The sequence below is a fragment of the Rhinopithecus bieti genome, unplaced genomic scaffold (genome assembly GCF_001698545.2).
Source record: "Rhinopithecus bieti isolate Rb0 unplaced genomic scaffold, ASM169854v2 scaffold_29928, whole genome shotgun sequence".
Taxonomy (NCBI): domain Eukaryota; kingdom Metazoa; phylum Chordata; class Mammalia; order Primates; family Cercopithecidae; genus Rhinopithecus; species Rhinopithecus bieti.
Genome location: NW_016814053.1, coordinates 4,109,889 through 4,133,154, shown reverse-complemented (window position 1 = coordinate 4,133,154; position 23,266 = coordinate 4,109,889). Strand labels below are relative to the sequence as shown.

The 23,266-nt window shown below is 36.9% G+C and overlaps 1 protein-coding gene across 1 annotated transcript in view; it reads left to right on the top strand.

Moving 5' to 3' along the window:
* The window catches only part of TXNDC16 (thioredoxin domain containing 16), a 118,813-nt gene that overhangs the window by 32,182 nt on the left and 63,365 nt on the right, over window positions 1-23,266 (top strand). Inside the window, exons 7-11 of the mRNA XM_017849457.1 lie at window positions 1,424-1,545; window positions 5,543-5,633; window positions 9,129-9,279; window positions 11,958-12,024; window positions 21,308-21,435. Of these exons, the coding sequence (XP_017704946.1) occupies window positions 1,424-1,545; window positions 5,543-5,633; window positions 9,129-9,279; window positions 11,958-12,024; window positions 21,308-21,435 (559 nt within the window). The remainder of the gene's footprint in view (window positions 1-1,423; window positions 1,546-5,542; window positions 5,634-9,128; window positions 9,280-11,957; window positions 12,025-21,307; window positions 21,436-23,266) is intronic.

The window sequence follows — 23,266 nt, the reverse complement described above, 5'->3', positions numbered from 1 at the left end:
TATTTTAAGAATTAATAAATATTTTAAACTCCTGTTTTAATTTCTATTTTGTCAACTACTGATAAACATAGCTTACATAAACAAAAGCTCCTTGAGGACCTCAGTAATTTTAAAAGATATAAAAGTTTCCTGAGACCAAATGTTTGAGAACTGCTGTATTAGGAAAAACTTTATAGGAGGAACTGTGTTGGACTAATTTATTTGAAGTATTTGAGTGAGCCTTTGTTTATTTAAGTATGTGGACCTGCAACATGAAAATTTTGAAAAGTTTTCAAAAGTTTTTGAAGTTTAGCCTATCAAAAATACACAACTTGTACACATGGGGATTAAGTGGAATGAGTTGTTAGGGATAGATAATTTATACAGAAGTAGACATCTTTAAAAAAGGGATAATTTGGGATGAATAAATATGATCAGTCAGTCTGATTTATGCACCGAAGGGATGATTTGGAAGAATTACAGTCAGGTGGAAAGATCACTGTACTGGTACTGAGAACACCTGTTCTGTATTCTGTCCCTGGCTTCTTGATTCAATAAATGTGTTTTTGAGTAAACTCTTCAGTGTTTTGAACTTCCATTTCTTCAAATAAAGAATGGGAGTAAGTAATTCCTGCCCTACTTTTTCTTTCATTCATTCAATAAATATTTATTGAATATCTACAGTGTACTAGGCTGTATTATAAGTTTTTACAGATATAGTGATAAAATACACAAAATCCTTGCCTCAAGGGCGTGAGGGTTTAATGAGAAAGGTGGGGATAAACAAGTAAATAAATATATAAATAATTATAAATTGTAATAAGTACTATAAAGGAATCAACTAGTGAAATAAGAGGAAAATGCTACAGGCTTTACTTACACAACACCAACAGGGAAGACTTCTCTGAGGCAATGATGTTTAATCTGAGATCATACTTATGAAATGGAGCAAAAGGAGTAGCTTCCAGCAAAGAAAACTGTGTGCAGAGGCTCTGAGGTTTGCCTAGAATGTTGTAAACATGAGGAATGGTAGAACAAAATGAGGTTGGAGAGGTAGACAAGGTCTAGGTCTTGTCAGACCTTACAGGCCATGCAAAGAAGCCTGCTGTTTTGGTTTGTGAAGGGCTTAAATGTGTTCAAGGCTGAGACATCTATGTGGGATTATTTGGCCAGACTAGGGTGTTAGTGAATACAGTTTTAATCTTTTGAGACCATTGTAATAGAGAATGAACACCATCTCACAACTGTCCCTGCTTGATGTTCTCAGAGACAGATTAATGATCTGGAGAGTGATTCTAATTTAGTATCATTAAAATGCTTACATTATCACTACTGATAATTTGTTCAATGGAGATATATTTCTCTTTTGGTTAGGTTAACAGAAGTGTGGTGTCACTAAATACATATCAGATTTTTCTACTAATTATGTCTGTATTTATTTCAGTGCTCTTCTTTTTAATGAAGTAAAATATATTACCAACGTGGAAGACCTTCAGAACATAGAAAATGCTCTGAAAGGAAAAGCAAATATTATATTTTCATATGTAAGAGCCATTGGAATACCAGGTATTCTTTGACTTTTGCTTTAATCTTTGCTGTGCCTTTGTACTTATGTATGCTGAAGTACTTAAAATAGTGTATTTTCTGACTACAGTCTTAATATTTAAAATAAATCTAAAGCGTCTTTACTATTACGCCATTTTTCTTTAAATGGGCAGCATAATATAGTGGTTGAACGAGAACTCTGTAGGTTAGACTTCTTGCCATACTGATTACTTGTAGTGAGCCCTTGGACAAGTTACTTAACTTCAGTTTCCTAGTGATTAAGATGGGGAAAATAAATCGTGCCTACCTCTTAGTGTAATTGTGAGAATCAAATGAACTTTAATGAATAATTAAAATTATTTTAATTAATTAAATGAATCATTAAATGGTTCCTGGAGTATAGTAGGTGCTCTCAAAGTGTTAGCTATTTCTTTCTGATTTCCTTATAGCCCTCCTGTACCTGGTGTAGTAGTGTCCAGTATTCAGTAAATAATGTTGACTAGCTTAGATTGGAAGGAGCAAAGATAGAGTAAGGGAGAAAAATAGGAAGTTATTGCAATAAGTCAAGCAAGAGATGATGCTGGGTGGCTTGGACCAGGGTGAGGGCAATGGAGGTGGCAGTAAGTTTGAATTTTAGCAGTGTTTGGAAAGTAAAACTAACTGAGTTTGCTGATCTATTGGATATAGATTGAGAAATAGTGGAGACAAGGGTGGTTCTGGGGTTTGGGCCTGAGCTACTTGAAAGGTGAATTTGCTAGCAACTGAGGTTCAGAAGACTGGGAATAGATAGTTTGAAGAGGAAGCTCTTGGAATTCACTTTTTGACAATCATACTTGTGAAATACCAAATAGACATTCAAGTAGAGATATCAATATGGTAGTTGGATATTACTAGACTGCATTTTATGTTGGGAGTACAGACGAGGGATGTAAATTTGAGAAATAAAGCTGTGAGACCAGAAGAGATCACTGAGTGAGTCTAGAAGGAAAAGAGAAGACTGAACCTGTTAGATACTTCAACATTTATGTATCAGTAAGGTAAGGAGGAACTGGTAAGGGAGACAGAATGAATGTGGTAGAAGTGCCCAGTAAGCAAGGTAAAGATAGAATTTTAAGGAGGAGAGCAGGAACAATTGTGTCAAATGATGCTGAAAGGTTGATTTAAGATCAGAAGTGCCAAGTGGCCGTTATGCCTAGCAGTGTAGAAGTTACTGGTGACCTTGACAGGCACAGTTTCTGTAGAGTGGTAGGGGTATCAGGCCTAGTAGGAGGGATATAAGACAGAATAGGTAGAGAGCAATTGAAGACTGAATACGGAGACTTGTTGGAAAAGTTTTGCTATTGGGAAGGAGAAATACGGGGCACTGACCGGAAGAATATATGGGGTTAGGAGAAGAATTTTTTAAAAAGCATATTTATAAACGAGAAAGATCCGGTAGGAAAGGGGAAATGCCTCACACGGGAAAAAGAGGGGAGAGTTGCTGGAGCAAAATTTTCAAGTAGGCAAGAGAGGATGGAATCTAATGAACAAGGGCAGGGATTGTTCTTGGGTGGGAGCACAGAAGATTCATCTCTGGTAACCAGAGGGATGAGAAAATATGAACATCCATTCTGCCAAGTGGGCAGATAGATACGATGCTAAGAGTTTATAAAAGTTTTTTGGTTTTTTTTTAATTGGTTCTTTGTTCTCAGTGAAATAGACACAAAATCGTCAGCTAGTTTGAGGGAAGAGTTGAGAGAGCTATTTCGGAGGCCTGGAAGTAAAGAATGGTTGTTAGGCAGCAATAATAGTTAATATCAGCAATTTAAAGTGACACCATTAGCATGGTGATGCTAGCTTGTTTTGGCTTCCCTCCTCCTCTCCCCAGCTATGTTTCCTTTTGCAGCCGTTAAGTATTGAACAGGCCAAGCACTGAGTTAACTTGGATTATATTTTTTAGCCTAAAAAACACGGCAGGGAAATTATTATAAAGATTGACCAGGGAATTTAAGCTTAATTAGGGGGAAAGAGAAGACCAGAGAGGGAGGACCTATGGATTGTAGGTCCTGATGGGTTAGAGTTGTGTGCTATACAGAGTGAGCTGGAGATGTGTGTTTGTGTGGGGGAGGAGGCTAGATATGAAAATTAAAGAGGGGATTGCAGTAATTGGTAATTGCAAGGTGTAGAGTTAGTGGTTAAGATATGATTGAAGAAAGATGACTGGAATAAAGAAGGCCAAGGCCTGAGAGACTGGGATTTTGAAAGGATCGTCTATGTGGATAATCATAAAATTCCCAAGGATTAAGACAGGGGTAGTACTAGAGAGAGTGACATTGTGACAGAAGCTAAATTCTTCATGGAATGACGGGGAGTGATCCTGGTTGGGGTGTTTTGGGTGACTCCAAGGTGGGGTGGTGAGTAGAATAATCTGATGATACGCAATGCAAGTGCTAGGAGAATATGTAGGGGATGGGAAGATAATCGTCTGGAAATGACAATGAGGAGAAAAAGGAAAATAAAACATGAAAAGGAGGAATCATCAAAGAAATACTTCAAGAAAATTTCCCGGAACTGAAGGTTTGAGCTTCCAGATGGAATGGACCCATTGAGTCCCAACAGAGTGGATTACCACAGAGCCACACTAAAACATCCTATTTTGAAATTTTAGAATATTAGATTAAAAGACTATTCTAAAATCTTCCAGAGGGGAAAGAAGAGTTTGCAGTTCAAGGATCGAGAATCAGAATGGTATTGAACTTCTTAAATTGCTGCACTAGAAATGGAAGGAAATGGAGCAGTGTTTTCAGAATTCTCAGGGGAAATGACTAGAACCCAGAATTCTGTACCCAGCCGACTATAGCTAATTGTGAAAATAAAATTAAGACACTTTCAGATGTGCAGGACTGCAAAAGTTATCTATTCCGTATGTCCTCTTGTAGGAAGGTGTTAGATAATGGGCACAAGGGAGCAATAAAGAAGACGATACTGGAAAACAGGCAAAAGGACCCAACACAAGAGAGGGAGTAAGAGAATCCTAAGGATGGCAGTTGTGCAGCAGGCCAGGTAGCAAGAGTCCATCTTAGAGCAAATCAGAAGGCACTGTAGAAATGTTTACAAGAAGATGGATTTGGTAGTATACTTGATATATTTGAAGTATTGAGAGAGTTAGAAAATTGTGGAAGAGTTTAGGAAGAAATTAGGAAAAAACTCAAACAAAAATTTTAAAAAGATAGTTATAACTATAGTGAAGAAGTTGCTCAAAAAGGGAAAGTGGCCATTCTGTACCATATGGCTCATCTGTAAATAGTATTTACTGTGTCAACAAAGTAAATACTAGATATTGATCTAATAAAAGTTAGAACTATATTGGGAGAGTTGGGATGGGACGTGTTTACATTTGTGGAGCTGAGTTTCAGGAAAGAGAGATGATTTGTCATATTCCACAGTAGGAAGTCAACAGATAATACTAAAACTCATTATATACATTAAGTTATATATGATACACACACACACATATGTATGAAATAAAGAGTTGAGATAAAAGAAATAAGAAATAAGAGTCGAAAGGGCTTGTCCTTTGGGAATTGTAAATGCAGTAGAGGGTGGGGAGTGGCTATTTTCTTAATATGCCTTATAAAATTATTGTTTTCTTTCAGTGTAAGTTTGATTAAAAAACCTAACCCAGAAATAATATACACAAACACATACACAAATAAAACTGAACATGAAAATTGTATGATGCATTCATATTCTCTTCCCTACTACTAGAAAGAAACCACAACAAATTTGTTGTATATTATATTCTTAAGTAAAACTCATTTTCTACTCCCTCTGAATTCTTCTCTTACCTTGAATAGAATAGACTTTTTATAACTTCTTTTAACTGCCTGCATTTTCCCAACTAGTATCCCTGTGAAGCATTTTTCTTTAAATGTAGTAGAACATAAAGGAGGGTAGGATAATATTCAGAATAGAAGTTTACACAGAGTCACACAAACTAATTTTTCCTGTCTTCCAACTCCCTTTATCTCTTCTTCAGAGCACAGAGCAGTCATGGAAGCTGCTTTTGTGTATGGGACTACATACCAATTTGTCTTAACCACAGAAATTGCCCTTTTGGAAAATATTGGGTATGTATAAAAAGCGTATGTCAAAATTTAAAGGTTTTTTTTTCTTGTTCACTTATTTCACATTACTTAGCATTTCCATTATACTCCCACAGCATAGGCTTAGATAAAGGAATCATAGCTGATGTGAATATATAAATGAAACCTGAAATCCTCTTTATTACTATCGTCTGCTGTATTACAGTCTTAAAATATACAGAAGTGATGTTAGACTAAGGTAGCGAAGGCAGTGTGGATAAGCCACGAGATGTGAGTGGCCAAGTGGGATATCTTAGGAATGAATCTCCTGCGGTGATCAGATAGGGGGGATAAAATAACAGCATTCAAAATGAAGCTTCAGAAATTCTTTGTGAGACTTTTGTAAGTTACTTTGTCATAATAATCTTAAATGTATTTAGATACAGTTTTTGAACAGAACGTTTGAGTGTTTATTTTTCTTGTCTAGTTTACAATTTTAGGTGGAAGCCTATTTTCCACACTTTCTGGCTGGGCAACCTAGGTTTAAAGTTTTCTTTCTTTTTTGTTTGACTTCAAAACGCTCTTCAGGAAAATTAATCCAAAACAGGGCAAAATGGTGATTGTATGACCTTTTAATGCCATCCAAGAGTTTTTAATGAGCCCTCCTGCTGACCTCTCAGGAAACAGCAGCTATATGATATGCCACACACAGAGATGTTTAAAGCCCAGATGTTTTACAGCTCTACATTTAGAGGCTAGTACATAGCAAACTGATAAGGTGAAATGACTTTTGAGGAAAGGGGAGTAGGGAGAGAAGAAAGTTTCTACAAAGAGAAGTTATATTTTTATTGCTCTGTATGACATTGACCAGCATTCCTTTTTCCATTAGTCTCTCCTTATTGACCTGTCTCATTCTGCTGGTTCTCTCATTAATGAGTTAAATAAAGTGGATGCATACTCACTGTTTGTCTGTACTGCTGATTTCCCATCCTGGAATAGGGGAAGCCTTGATATTCTCCATACCACAGTGATTGCATGCTAGCCCCACCATTTCTCTGGGGGTTAGTTGTTTGTATTCTCTCATGTTACCAGCCTCTATATTTTTTAGTTAATGAATAATTGCAAATAATAGTGTTATTAAAGCATAAAGAGGTGGTTATTTATTGGCAAGGTATAGGTCCTATTATTTACCTTACACATCCTGTTCAGTAAGTTATACTACACATATATATAGTATATGTGTGTGTATATATAGTGTGTGTGTATATATACACACACAGAATATATATATTCTGATCTAAGACTAAGGCATGGTATTGTTCTGTAAGATTTTTTTGCTTTTCCCATTTTTTTAAATGGGAATTTAAAAATGCACAGTTATCTTCTTATCCTGTTTTTCATTTGCTTTGAGTATATGATGTATTGGGGAAGTTTGGATTATCATTTCTTCATAGGTAACAAGACGGTGATGAGTCATCCCTGGACCTGAGGTGACAGGGAGAGACTATAGATTCTGAATATAGTGGTGCTGTGATATCACTTCTGGATAAAGTAGTTGGCTATTTGGGTTATCTCCTCACAGGAGTGAGGTGAATACATTCTTTCTTTCACTTGTTAATTCTTTCATTCAGCAAATATTTATTGAATGCTTTCTATGTGGTGTAGACACTATTCTAGTTTCTGGCGTTATAACATCAGTTAAGACTAGTATATTAATTGCTGTATCATATTGGATCTGAGTGTGTTTGCAATTATTTATTAAGAAAAGCATTTATGATAGATAGTAAAAGATAGCATGCCATAGACTCCAGTATTTTCTGCTACTTCCCTATATTCCCTTCCTAAAAAATCTGTGGGCCAAGAAGGATATTACCCATGCCCCATAAATGTTACAATCCATTAAATCAGAGGTGGGCACCTGACCTAGGGCCAGCGAATCCATTGGCTTACTTGAGCAAATGAGAGAGATGAGAGATCCTCTCTCCCAGGAACTTCGAATTGGACATGGAAAAGCTGGATTATACAGCAGGGTAGCTGTTCTGCTCACAGGAATGTTTTGCCCACTTGTAAGTAAAACAGAAAGATGTCTTCCCAGATTGAATTGAGAGCTGAAAAGTGTTAATGGCAAACGAAGGTCCCTGAACTCTTCCTGTTCAGGTCTCTGCATTTATTCTCTAACTTTTCTCTGATCCAATTATTTGAATTTTCCTTACATTCTGTGAGATTCTCTTATAAACTTCAAATAAGTTTCACTGTTTTTATTTTCCGTTATCTGCAAGCAAATGATCCCTGATAAAATAATTTTCCAACATTATTCTGTTGTTTCAGAGGCTGTGATTCAGAGTCCAGCCTTAACTAGGACCTCCTGCACCTCAACACTTTCCTTTCAGCAGTATGTGACTATTCAGGAATCTCCTCAACAAGTTATATGCTTTCATTGCATCTTAGGTTTTGTTTGAAATGCCCATTTGTCCTATCTTATTGGAGGGGTCATTCTCTCCGTTTTTGTTTTTTAAGCTCTGCAATGATCTCCTTTTTCTTCCCCTTCCTTCTCCTTTCTAGTTTGAAGCAGAAAGAAATATTTCCTTGTTCCTTGTAGTATTTTTGCATATTATAGCACTTACAAACTACATTTTAATTGTTTGACTAACTGTCTCTCCTTCAAGGATGTAATTGTCTTATTTACCTTTATCTGTTGTGTTTAGCACAGGGCCTCACCCATAGTAGGGATTAAGTAAATCTTTGAGTGACTATTTCTTTAATCATTGAATTGATTAGAAATTACTTTGCAATTAAATTTGACATCAGTGAACCTTGTCAGCTCAGTTTAAATATGTCTCAAGAATTAAAATAGCATTTTAAAAATAAATTTTTGTAGTATTTTGCCAAACCCTACTAATGCCATATGGATATTTCTAAAATGCTATTTTAATGTTGGCAAACCTTATCTCCACTATAAGTTTATCTTTGAATTCTCATACTGAAGAGAATGCCAAAGCTCAAATTATAAGCCATATTTGCTGAGTTTTGTAATATTTCAGATACAAACTCACAAACTCCCACAAACTGTCACATGGTTTCTATTTTAGACTGTTTTGGCTGAAGTTTATTCAAAACAGCTTCGGGTTTAAATTAAATTTAGAAAATTTGCGTTACAAAGCTCCATTTAGCATAGCTCTAGAAAAGCAACTATATTTGAAGATAATCTCATTGTCCGCAAGGTGACAGCCTTTTATGGAAGAAAGATTATAGTCTTGCCTGTAACCTATTATAATTTAGAAACTACCATATTAAAGAGTTCAGAAAAAAAAATTGTTTATACAACTCACGTGGTTTGTTCAGATATTAAGGTTAATTTTCTTTAATATCCTGTATCTTGTTTTTTGCCCAAGTTCATTTAATTTTATACTCTTTCAGGCTTTTACTAAAATAATAATTCAAAAGTATGAGACTTAAGACAAAATTTATTGTTACATCTTTTTGGATGGTAGAAGGATCACATATTGAACCTCATTAAGTTAATTAATTTTTAATTTATAGCTCTGAGGATGTGGAATATGCACATCTCTACTTTTTTCATTGTAAACTAGTCTTGGACTTGACCCAGCAATGTAGAAGAACACTAATGGAACAGCCATTGACTACACTGAACATTCACCTGTTTATTAAGACAATGAAAGCACCTCTGCTGGTATGTGTCTTATTTTATATTTTTATTTGCTTTCTACTGCCCGTATAATTGCAAAAGGTATGTGTCTTATTTTAACATACATAAAATATATTAAGTTTTGATTTACAGATGCATGTTTTACTAGATGAATGACAGTTATATCTTTTCCTTTTTTTCCCTCATTTTGAGGGATTTAGTAATAATTCCTTATTAAAGGCAGAATAGAAAATAGACTATCCATTAAATGACATTTTAATACCTTCATATATTATTGCATTGAAACCCAAATAAAGCATTGTGTAAGTGAAAATATTCTGTGGTAGTAATAATGAACTCTGGGTCTTGGTGAGCACTCACAGATCACAAAGACCACGCATCATGGTTAAGAAAAGACCTCTCTTTTTTTTTTTTTTTTTTTTTTTTGAGACAGAGTCTTGCTCTGTTGCCCAGGCTGGAGTGCAGTGGCACAATCTTGGTTCACTGCAAGCTCCGCCTCCCAGGTTCACGCCATCCTCCTGCCTCAGCCTCCTGAGTAGCTGGGACTACAGCCACACGCTGCCACACCCGGCTAATTTTTTGTGTTTTTAGTAGAGATGGGGTTTCACCTTGTTAGCCACGATGATCTTGATCTCTTGACCTTGTGATCCACCCACCTCAGCCTCCCAAAGTGCTGGGATTACAGGTGTGAGCCACCGCGCCTGGCCAAGACCTCTTTTATGAATGCTTTGATCACTATTTTAAAAATTGGTAGATATTAGGACTTAGGATTTCTGGTGCTCCAGTTTCCTTACCATTAGCCTGAGAGAATGTTGTAGAGACACTCGGTGATGGTGATCAGCAAACTGTTCTCTCTCAAAAGTTGAAGGGTTGTGCTGAGCATATATAAAATCTTCAGTAGATCTTCTCATTCAGTATGTCTTTTTTAAAATATAAAAATGATGCATGTGTATTATAAGTAATCCAAACATTACAGCCAAGTATGAAGGAAAAGTTTTAAGAAGTCATTTAATCCCTTCACTCAGAAGTTAACTTTAGATGACCCCCACACCTGTCATCTTTGCACTCACATGGATGCATAGAGATAGGAGAATGAATGGATTAATGGACATGTCATATTGTGTGTACTACTTTATAGTAAGATGTCTAATCTTGAGTTTAATAGAAGAAAATGAAACTGATGTGAAACTAGAGGGATTATGGAACTTTTGATAAGTGTTTTTCATCAGTAGAGGGCTCTTTAAGGAATATTGTCTCAAGTGTTTAAAATGGTTATGAAAGACATTAAGAAATTGAAATCATTATATTTTAAAACTTTGTTTCCATTTTAGATAGTATTGACTTTTTCCTACCTGTGAAAGATGAGAAAATTAGCTTCATATGTTTATTTCCATCTCAGCTCCCTTGTCCTTCTGATTTGTGTTCATTTTGTTCTTTGAACATTATCAAGGTCTATGATATTTATATTCAGTATACTCTGTTTTGTAACCATAATTCCCTCTTCTTAAAAAGCATTGCTTCTGCACTTAAATAGATTCAGAGCTCGCCACCACAGTTTTATGGGCTTTATTCCTTAGTTCTTTTTTTTTTGAGACAGAGTCTCACTCTGTTGCCCAGGCTGGAGTGCAGTGGCGCGATCTCGGCTCACTTCAAGCTCCACCTCCCGGGTTCACACCATTCTCCTGCCTCAGCCTCCCGAGTAGCTGGGACTACAGGCACCCGCCACCACACCTGGCTAATTTTTTTTGTATTTTTTAGTAGAGACGGGGTTTTACCATGTTAACCAGGATGGTCTCGATCTCCTGACCTTGTGATCCGCCCACCTTGACCTACCAAAGTGCTGGGATTACATGCATGAGCCACCATGCCCGGCCATTCCTTAGTTCTTTAAATGACTTTTTTCTGTGGTTGGATTTTGACTACAAGCATTTTTTTTTTTTTAAGAAAGCGGTTTAAAGGTCTTTCTTTCCTTTCACGTTGGGAGAATACCCTCTGAATTTGTTTTAAGCTTCCATACTAGCATAGAGCAGAGATAAAGAGAAAGGACAGTTCACTGTATGGTTCTTCACTATTTCCCTCCAGGTTCATTTCCTTCTCTTTGACTAGTGGAGTATTATTAAGAATTCTCAGGATTTTGTCTTTCATCATTGGGGGTAAGATTAGGACTCATACCTAGCTTTACTAAAAATCTGTTTTATTTTACTACAACATTCTGGCTTGAAGTTGTGCCCTTTCCTAAAGTTTCTGCTCATGAATTTTTTTTTTTTTTGGCTGTATTTCAAAACTATTTTTTGTTTTTGTAGATAGATAATAAGGAGGAAGATTATCTGATCTTGTTTCACTTTACGATGCTTACTAGGAATTATGTAGCATTAATTTTGAAATTAAAAAACCAAAACTTTGGAAACTTTTTATTGACTTAAATTAAGTGTGGTTTTACCTGAAAGCATAACATGGCAAAAAATTTAGGCCATCATTTATATTGCATTCTGTAGGAACAACAGCCCCTTGAAATACACATTTTATAAAATACAATGTGAATGGTCCTTCCTAGAATTGTGCCATGCAGGTGACCCTATTCTAACTGCTGTTCACCTAAAAGGAATATTAAATTGTCAATCAAAGTCTGAAGTAGGGTTTGCTTCAACACTTTCACAGAATAACGCATAAGCGTTTTATTTGTTTGAACTTATTTTTCCTAGACAACTAGGGAACCGGGATATAGGATTCAGGCAGAGGTTCCAGAAGCCCTGGTAGACACTGAAATAGGTAGGAATGACCAGTAGCATGAAGCCAAGAAAGATGTGAAAGGCTGAACTGAAGATCAGTGCTGAATTGGAAAGCTAAGCTGAGAATTCAAACCTTGATGTCAGCCTAGAAATACCTGGCAGAGTGAGGCCTAGAAGCACAGATTTGTGGACTTTCATAGACCGGAACAGAGAAAATGAATGTAGAGTACAGAAAAGGAGACAAAGCCTCGAAAGATTCCTTGAGACTATTGGAGGGTGGCTAATGTCTTACCCCAGTGGAATTAGGAAGGTGTTAGAATCCTCAGCTGGTTTGGTCACTTTTATGTTTTAGTACTTTAAACATTTGACCAAATCAGTGTTTGAGGTTGTTTTTTGTTCTTAAATAATACATTTGAGGTTTAAAAAACTGAGTAACGTCAAACCCTTTTATAGGAAACACCTCTTAGACCAAAATTTGTTCTAACTGGGTTATATCCTTTGATGGTATAGTTAACTGGAATGAGATAGAGAGGTCCTGAAAGTTCGTACCTAAATTTGTTGACTTCTTACAGGTTCTTGTTAGTAGCTGACTTCATAGTTGACTTTGAATTCATGTTTCTTGCTTTATTCTTATTCTCTCATAGTACCACTGAAGCTCATTTCCCTACCTCCCCCGCTTATCTTAGACATTATTCTATATACAAGCCCTTAGGGTTTAATCATGGTTGGGTTTTGTGTGTTTAGTAAGATGCTTTGCAAATTAGCCTGGGTTTCTGGGTTCAGGATCTGAAATAATTTGGTATGTTTACAAAGTCTTTTTATAAACTAATAAAAATGGAAAGTAGGATTCAGGCTTTTTTGTAAACTGCATTGTGTCTGATCATTGCAATTACATGTATTATTAGTTCACTTCTAAGCATATGAAAATAGATGCAGATTGCTTTTGTGTGTGTGTTTATTGCTTTTTTTTCTTTTAGGTAAACAGGGTACTTGGACACCTAATTGTAGACATATAACACAACTATGTCTTATACTCATGATGGGAGGTGTGTCCTTTTGATCATGTCAAACTGAAATCTTGAGCATAGAATTTTTAAGTGAATTTCAATCTTAAATAGGTTAAGTAAGATTCTGCCAGATATGGAGTTGTTTTAGATGTATTATTAAGGTTCCCAACAGTGAACACAGATGGGAAAATGGTTCAATTATTGTCCTGTTGGCAAATACCAAGGACATTTTAGAATGCTGATGATTTTCTCCATGATAGATTCAGCTTACATTTGTAGATAGAAGGAAAGCTTTTATCTGAATTCCAAGAAGAATTCTCAAGTGTAAATATCTGATAAAATGTTAAAAAATCGGTAAGTGTACACATTTTTAATAATTTCTGAAATTTTTACATTATTTTTTGTTTGTTCATCTAGCTGTCTGTCTCAGACAGATTCAAGACACTTGGATTAAATTAAACCTACTCTTTTATGTAGGAAATTAGAAAGATGCTGTTATGATTTATTCATTTAGCTCCTATTTCTAGAAAACTTATGTGGCAGTGTGCAATATTGTACAGCATAGTGTTTCCTAACATGGTTGTTTTAGAGCCTTTTTTTCATTGTTGTAAAAACCACATAAGATTACCCTCACAACAGTGTTAAAGTGTGTAATACAGTATTAGCTGATGTACGTTGTTGTACAGCAGATCTCTGGAACTTTTTAATATTGCATGACTGAAACTCTATACTCATTAAACACACAACTTCACATCTCCCCTCTACCTGACCCCAGTCCTTGATACCACCAGTCTACTTTCCATTTGTATGAGTTTGATTACTTTGGATACCACATATACACTGAGTTATGCCATATTTGTTTTTGCGGTTGGCTTATTTCACTTAGAATAATGTCCTCACAGTTCATCCATGTTGTAGTGTATGTTAGGATTTTATTCTTTTTTAAGGCTGAATAATATTCCATTGGATGTATATACCGCATTTTATTTATCCATTCATCCATTGATAGACGTTTAGGTTGCTTCCACCTCTTGGCTACAGTGAGTAATGCTGCAGTGGACATGGGTATTCTCTGAGATCTTGTTTCTCATTCTTTTGGAAATATACCCATAAGTGGGATTGCTGCATCAAATGGTAGTTTCATTTTTAATTTTTGAAGAACCTCCATATACTCAGCCCTCTGTATCTGTGGATTCTGCATCCTTGGATTAAACCAACTGCAGATAAAAAAATAATTAAAACCCAATACAAAATAAAAATATAACAATAAAAATAATTCAAAATTAAATTATGGTATAACAACTATTTACATAGCATTTACATTGTATTTGATGTTATAAATAATCTAGAGATGATTTTAAGATATACAGGATAGAGTGGGTAGGTTATATGCAAATACTATGACGGTTTATATAAAGGACTTGAACATTTGTAGATTTTGGTATTTAAGGGGTGTACAGAAACTGATTCCTTATGGATACTCAGGGATGACTGTACTGTTTTCATAGTGTCTGCACTGTTTTACAATCTCACCAGCAGTGCACAAGGGTTCAGTTCTTTATATCTTCACCAACATTTGTCATTCTTTTCTTCTTGCTTTTCTTTTTTTTTTTTTTTGATAGTGGCCATTCTAAAGGGTATGAGATGATACCTCATTGTAGTTTCGAGTTTTATTTTCCTGATGATTAGTGATGTTGAGCATTATCTCATATGCTTGGCCATTTGTGTATCTTCTTTGGAAAAATGCCTATTCAAGTCTTTTGCCCATTTAAAAAATTGAGTTATTTGTTTTGTTATTGAATTGCGGGAGTTCTCTATGTGTTCTATATATTAACTCTTTATCTCATATATGGTTTGCAGACGTTTTCTCTCATTCTTTCAGTTGTCTTTTTACTCTGTTAGAAGTTTTAGTTTGTCTATTTCTGCTTTTGTTGTTTGTGCTTTTGTTGTCATATCCAAGAAATCGTTGCCTATTTCAATGTCATAAAACTTTTCCCCCTATGTTTTCTTTTAGGAGTTTTACTTTCAGGTCTTATGTTTAGGTATTTAATCCATTATGAGTTAATTTTTGTATATAGTGTAAGATAAAGGTCCATTTTCATTCTTTTGCATGTGGATACCCAGTTTTCCCAACACCATCTATTGAAGAGACTGTCCTCTCTTTACTGAGTGATTTTGACATCCTTGTCAAAGATCATTTGACCATATACACAAGGTTTATTTCTGGGCTCTCTGTTTTGTTCCATTGGTTTATGTGTCTGTTTTTATGCCAGTACTAGGCTATTTTGATTACTGTAGCTTTGTAATATATTTTGAAATCAGAAAGTGTGAGGCCTCTAGTGTTGTACTTCTTTCTCAAGATTGTCTGGGCTGTTTGAAATCCTTTGAGATTCCATATAAATTTTAGGATTGTTTTTTCTATTTCTGCAAAAAATACCTTTGGGAGTTTAATAGGGATTGCATTGAATCTGTAGATTGCTTTGGGTAGTATAGACATTTTAATAATATTATTAAGTCTTCTAATCCATGAACACAGAATGTCTTTCCGTTTATTTATGTCTTTTAAATTTTCTTTCAGCAATGTTTTGTAGTTTTCAGTATAAAGGTATTTTGCCTCCTTTTGAAAATTTATTCCAAAGTATTTTATTCTTTTTCAATGCTATTGTAAATGGGATTATTTTCTTAATTTTCTTTTTGGATTGTTTATTATTAGTGTATAGAAATGCAACTGATGTTTGTGTGCTGATTTTCTATCCTGCAAAATGGTTCTCATGGTTTTCTGGTGTGTGTGTGAGTGTGTGTGTGTGTGTGTGTGTGTCATCTTTAGGGTTTCCCACATATAAGATCCTGTTACCTGTGAACAGAGATAATTTTACTTCTTCTTTTCCAATTTTGATGCATTTATTTGTTTTCCTTACCTAATTGCTGTGGCTAGGACTTAGTTCTGCATTGAATAAAAGTGTCAAGAGTGGGTATCCTTGACTTGTTCATGGTCTTAGAGGGAAAGTTCTCAGTTTTTTTTACCGTTGAATATGATATTGGCTGGGCTTTTCATTTATGGTCTTTAATATCTTGAGGTAATTTCTTTCTATTCCTAGTTTTTTGAGAGTTTTTATCATGAAATGGTGTTGAATATTTTCAAATGGTTTTCCTGCATCAATTGAAACGACCATGTGATTTTTGTCCTTTGTTCTGTCAATTTGGTATACAGTATTACATTAATTAGTTTCTGTATGTCAAACCATCCTTGCATCGCAAGCATAAATCCCACTTGCTCATGATGAGTGATCCTTTTAATGTGCTGCTGACTTCAGTTTGGTAGATTTTTTTTTTTTTTTTTTTTTTCTTATTTTGAGACAGAGTCTTGCTCTGTCACGTAGGCTGGAGTGCAGTGGTGCAATCTCGGCTCACTGCAACCTCTGCCTGCCGGGTTCAAGTTATTCTCCTGTCTTAGTCTCCTGAGTAGCTGGGATTACAGGCACACGCTGCCATGCCCTGGCTAACTATTTGTATTTTAGTAGAGATGGGGTTTCACCGTGTTGCCCAGGCTGGTCTTGAACTCCTGAGCTCGGGCAATCTGCCCGCCTCAGCTTCCCAAAGTGCTGGGATTACAGGCGTGAGCCACCACTCCTGGCCCAGTTTGGTAGTTTTTGTTGAGGATTTTTCCCTTAATATTCATTAGGGATATTGCTCATACTGCTCTGTAGTTTCCTTTTCTAGAAGTATCTTTGACTTTAGTATTAGGGTAATGCTGGCCTCATAAAATGAGTTTGGAAATATTCTCACCTCTTCAAATTTTTGGAAGAAGTTAAGAAGGATTGGCATTAATTCTTTAAATGTTTAGTTGGATTTTCCAGTGAAGGCATCTGGTCCTGGACTTTTCTTTTTTGGGAGGTTTTTGATTACTGATTTAATTTTCTTACTAGTTCTAGATCTGTTCAGATTTTCTATTTCTTAATGATTCAGTCTTGGTAGGTTATATGTTTCTAAGAATTTATTTCTTGTAAGTTATCAAATTTATTGGCATATAATTGTTCATGATAGTCTTTTATAATCCTGTTTATTATATCATTTTGAAAGTTAATTTTAAGTAATTTTAGTTATTTAATAGTAATACATGAATTGTAGAAAAATATTGGTAGTTGCACCCCAATGCAGGAGTGTTTCTGTCACTTTTATATCTAACACTAATTTCTATTTATATTACATATTTTATTTAGTTATAATTTTTATACTTCTACCCTATGACTTTCTCTGCCTATCAAGGATGTTTGTGATTTTGTTTTTTGTCAAATGGAATGGATTATAACTTCATAGTTAGGCGGGGTGCAGTGGCTCCCACTTATAATCCCAGCACTTTGGGAGGCTGAGGTGGGTGAATTGCTTGAGGCCAGGAGTTTGAGACCAGCCTGAGCAAAATAGGAAGACCCCATCTCTACAAAAACATAAAAAATTAGCTGGGTATGATGGTGTGCACCTGTAGTCCCAGCTACTTGGGAGGCTGAGGTGGTGGGAGGATCACCTGAGCCTGGGGAAGTCAAGGCTGTAGTGAGCTGTAATCATGCCACTGTACTGCAGCCGGGCAACAGAGTGAGACTCTGTCTCAAAAAAAAAAAAAAAAAAAAAACCATAGTTAGGAAACTCACAAGATTTTAAAAGAATTATACCAACTTGTATGGTAAGACACAGAAATAGCACAAAATGATGTATGTACTTTATACCTCCAAATTTTTAGGGGCAGGAAAAGGCTGAGAAATCTACTCAGCTGCAATCACAGGCTCCTTTTTTTGTTTTTTGTTTTGTTTTGTTTTAAAAAAAGACGAGTTGGAGGGCAGACCAAGGCCTAGACTTTGTAACCAAGAGTCTCAAGTTCAGGGAACAGGACTGAGCCCTAGTCAAGGAACTGGCAACATATGCCTGAACAAACCTCAGAGTTGTTATAGACCAGTGACTATCGTGTGCCTCCATTTTTCCCTGCTTCAACTAGGAGTGTATATAGTGGTTATACTATGCCTGTCCCATCATTGTCTTTTGGTCTTTTGTGTATGTATTGGGGAAAATGATCTGTCTCTCTCTTTTTTTTTTTTTTTTTTTTTATTGGAGACAGAGTTTCTCTCTGTCACCTAGGCTGGAGTGCAGCAGCGCAATCTTGGCTCACTGCAGGCTCCGCCTCCTGAGTTCACTCCATTCTCCTGCCTCAGCCTCCTGAGCAGCTGGGACTACAGGCGCCTGCTACCATGCCCGGCTAATTTTTTTATATTTTCAGTAGAAACGGGGTTTCACCATGTTAGCCAGGATGGTCTCAATCTCCTGACCCCATAATCTATCTGCCCACCTTGGCCTCCCAAAGTGCTGGGATTACAGGCGTGAGCCACTGTGCCCAGCTGATCTGTCTCTTTAGTTCACAGGTCTTCAGATTGAGAGGAATAGTTTTCAAGGAGCTGTATGCAAAGGACTTACCTGCACCTGGAACTAAATGTAGATGATGTATTACATTTTGCACAGATCTCAATCAAAGCTTGATGGGATGAGGCTTTAGGAGTCTTGGAGAGAGGTGTGTGTTTTATACACGGAAGGGATATGAGTTGTTCTAGCCAGGGTGCAGACTACGGCCACAGTAATCCCTCCCACATACAAAATAGGTTCACTCCTTTCTCCAAGACTCATGAAGTCCAACAGTACCTCCCATCCCATAAGCTCCCCTTATCATGTCACCTTATCCCTGTGCCTGTGGAATGGTGGAGTCTGTGACTCCTCTGCCTGAACCTGGTTGGGCTTTTGTAACTGCCTTGACCAACAGAATGAGGCTAAGGTGATGATATATGACTTCATATATCATTAATGGCTATATTTCACAAAATGTCATGTGCTTCTGCCTTGCCCTCTTTATTTGCTCATTCTTGAAAACCCCCATCTTATTGTTAGACTAAGTAGCCTTAGGAGAAGCCCATGAAGAGGAGAATCAAGGCCCTTAGACCACAGCCCTGGCTGAGCTCCTGATAGTCAGCAACAGCTTGTTAGCCATGTGTATGAGCCATCTGTAAAGTAGAATCTTCAGCCTCCAGTTGATATAGCCTACTGATGCCACATGAAGCAGAGATGAGCTTACACATATTTGAGCAAAAGAAATGATTCTTGACATTTTAAGGTACCAGGTTTTAGGGTACTTTGCTACACAGTGATAGTTGCTCAAAGCACACCCCTCAAGTGATCTCATTTGTTTTTGTGGCATTAACTACACAGATTCTCAAATCTGAATTTTCAGGTGACATATTTATTTGGAGCTCCCACCCATATATCTAACTGTTAATTAGATGTATCCCTCCTTAAGCACAACACATGTGACATTAAGGTATTGTCCTTCACTACCACTGGTTCTTTATTATTTTGGTTATCTTACTTTCCATTCATTGATGGCAGACATCTGGGAAAACATTCTTAATTCCTACATCTTTCTGCATGTAATTTTACATCTGAAATCTCATTTGAAAGCTGACAGAGTGATATTTTAAAATATGATCATGAGTTCATGCAATTTGTAAATGGCTTCACTTTACTTACACAATAAAGCCCCATTTTCTTGGCAGGATATTTGTGGCTTTCAATGATCTGGCCCCTTGCCAGATTTCTAGCCTTGCTGACTATTCCTCCTTTTTGCTTTATAATACTGAATTACTAATAGTTATCCGAATACACAAGGAAAAACAAACAGTCATTTTTACCTCCTTCAGGGTATTCCCCTCATCTAGGTTTTTGGCAGATATTAGTTGCTTGTGGTTGTAAGACCCAGGTTCCTGTTTTCTTGCTGGCTGTTGGACAGGGGTTGTTCTCATTTCGTACAGGCTAATCTCAAGCCCTTGCCACATGGCCCTCTCACAACATTGCAGCTTGCTCCTTCAAAGCCAGTGGGAGAATCTTACTTGAGTGTGCTACAACAGACTCCTGTGTAATGTCACTTAACCAAAGGAATGGCTATCCCACTGGTCCTATTGACACTCAGGGTAGGGGATTATACAAGATTTGTTCACTAGGGGGTAGGAATCTTGGGTGCTGTCTTAGCATTTTGTCTACCTATGGTAGACAAAGTTCAGGGAACAGGACTACCTATGGTAGACAAAATAACTTAAGAGTACTTAATAACTCAAGTTATTGAGTACTCTCTCTCTCTATATATATTATATATCTATAGATATATCTATCTACATATCTATACTTACCTATGGTAGACAGACTTCTAAGATAGCTCCCAAGATTTCTATCCCCTGGTGATAGGAATCACTTTGAGAGGCCAAGGTGGGTGGATTGACTGAGTCCAGGAGTTCGAGACCAGCCCGGGCAACATGGCGAAACCCCCACCTCTACAAAATATATAAAAATTAGCTGGGCGTGGTGATACATGCCTGTAGTCCCAACTACTTGGTGGAGGCTGAAGTGGGAGGATTACCTGAACTTGGGAGACAGAGGTTCAGTGTGCTGAGACCCCGTCACTATACTCCAGCCTGGGTAAGAGAACAAGACTCTATCTAAAAAAAAAAAAAAAAAGTTCAATTATTAGAAAGTTTGGGAGAACTTCCTTTGTATCTGCTTTTATCCACTCTGTTGGTTATTCAGTGGGCTCTTTCAATCTGACAACTCGTGTCCTTCAGTTGTGGGAAAATTTTGTGTTTATTTTAGTAATGATTTCTTCTATTTTCTCCCTTCTCTTTTTCTGTGACTTGCATTATTTAGATGTTAGACCTCTTGAACTAGTCCTTCAATTTTATTACCTTTTTTTCTCTATCTTCCATCTATTTCTGTTGTGCTTTCTGGGAGATTTATTTAACTTTATTTTTCAATTCTTTATGGATCCAGTTTCTTCCTATCTCCTTGAGGTTGTCTATGGTGGTTTCTGAACCTTTCTTCTTCCCTTATAGTCTGTATTTTCTCTACATTATTTATTTTTCTATGTGTTCTAGTCTCTGTCTTTCATGTTGGAGGCTTTCCTCAGGTGTTTGTTAATCCTTGGATGTCTAATCACAATTTAGAATTTGAAACTAAAAGCTGATTGGAAATTCTAACATTGGTGGGACTTGGTGACTTTTAAATATGTATGTATACATATGTAACAGTGATATGTTCACATCTTATTTTTTCATTAATCGTCTTTTTAAATTTTTATTTAATTTTTTCTTTAAAAAAAACAGAGACAGGGTCACGCTTTGTAGCCCAGGCTGGTCTTGAACTCCTGAGCTCAAGTGGTCTTCCATCTTGGCCTCCCAACGTGCTGGGATTACAGGCATGGGCCATTGTGCCTGACCTTTTTATTAATCTTCTTAGTTTCTTACTATCACAATGGAATGATGAGAAAACAGAACAAAAACATCAGTCTTTGCAAGTCTCTGACAAAGAGCAGAGACTTCAAGGCAGTTGCGGTTGGGGGATACTTGAGAGATGTGGCCAAAATAGTACTGACTCTCTTTGGCTGACTGGGCTGAGGAGGGTTGGGAAGGTGAAATGGTGAGAAGGTGGCCCCATTGTAAGCTGTGTTTGACATCTCTGCCCCATGATTGATATGTGTCTGATCTTCACAGACCATCCCATGGGATTTCCCAGTGCCTTCTGGCCGCCTGGACACATGACACCCCACCTCCCTGCCTAGTTCAAATGTCCTGGGAATGCCAAGCAGTGCTAAGATGGACCCTGAAGCCAGCTGTGCTGGGTGGCAGCAAGAGAAGAGAGTGGAGGAGGGGCAAAGGCAGGCAACACTGTTCCAGATTCTCACACATTCTCTGTGTGAGAATTCAAGGAGTGTGGTTGAGTCTTGTCTGGGAGACATCTATGGTGGAAGGTGGAGAAGGTGCAGGTAGCAGTGGCAGAAGTCCACGTCTCTTAGGCAGTAAGCAGACTGAAATGGTGAGCAAGGCCGAGCCTAGAGCTCCATAGAGTAATTGGGCCTGGCCTGCTTTTTGGCGAATCCCAATGTCAGTATCTTTAGGCTTTTGGGGGTTACTCAGTCCCCAAAAAAGGATACAAATTCCAATTGAGGACAAAGGCCTGGCTGCTGGCATTCTGGGAACTAAGTGGAAAGAGAGCTGGGATGAGGTGAACGTCTCAACATTTGGTTACTTAATCTCCCTGATTTCGGCATGGTGTCCACACTGTCAGCTGTTCCTAGATTTCTGCTGGTGTGGGGAAGTGACAGTTGTTTAAGCTCATAGAGTTGGGGAGGGGAATCTAGGGATCTACCTACCTCTCAAAAGCTTTGACACATTCCTACTTATTTTAGAGCCTTCCTGCCACTTCCCTTCCAATATTTCCTTCCCAGGTCCAGACATGCCTGACACCGACAGTTCCTGAGCAATTTTAGGATCCTGTAGTTAAAACGCAGTTTTCCCTCTAATGACTTAGGGTTTTGCCTTGTAGGATCTCCTAAGTGAGTTACTATTCTGACTTCTAAAATTGTGCTACCATTTCTTCTCTTCCCTTCTTCACATACGTGTGTTTATCTCTTTTAAAAATCCCACTGCTGTAGTTTTCCTGGGAGTTCTGGAGGGAGTGAAATTAGATGTGTGTATTTAATTTGCTGCTTTAACTCAGATGTTCCTCATTGTTTTGTAATATGTCATTATATGTTAAATTCTTATATGAAAAAAGTTTATTCCTTAGTTATCTGTTCTGTTTCACTTGAAATATTTATCAAGTAGTCCCACACTGTTTTATTTATTGTTTTTGTTTGTTTATAATATGTTTATTCTTTATGATTATAATTTTTGGTTTAACTTCTTATAAAATCTATTAGTTTTATAATGCCTAAACTTATAGAGGTCCAGACATGATGGCTTATGCCTGTAATCCCATCACTTTGGAAGGCCAAGGCGGGAGGATCACTTGAGCCCAGGAGTTCAAGACCAGCCTGGGCAACATAGGGAGACCTTGTTCTTAAAAAAAATAAAAAAAAAAAAAAAAAAACTAGGCACGGTGGTGTGCATCTGTGGTCCCAGCTACTCAGGAGGCTGAAGTGGGAGGATTGTTTGAGCCCAGAAGGCTAAGGCTACAATGAGCTATGATTGTGCCGTTGCACTCCAGCCTGATGAGAGAGCAAGATTCTGTCTCAAAAAACAAACAAACAAAACTATATAGGTACATTGGGAGCATTAAATTCAGGAAATTAAGGGATCATTTCTGTTATTGGATTATTTTACAGACTTTTTAAACTTGTGACTTTATTAATAAGAATTGGGAGAATTTGAATCCAAATGTTGGAATATTATTATCACTTTTTTTTTTTTTTTTTTT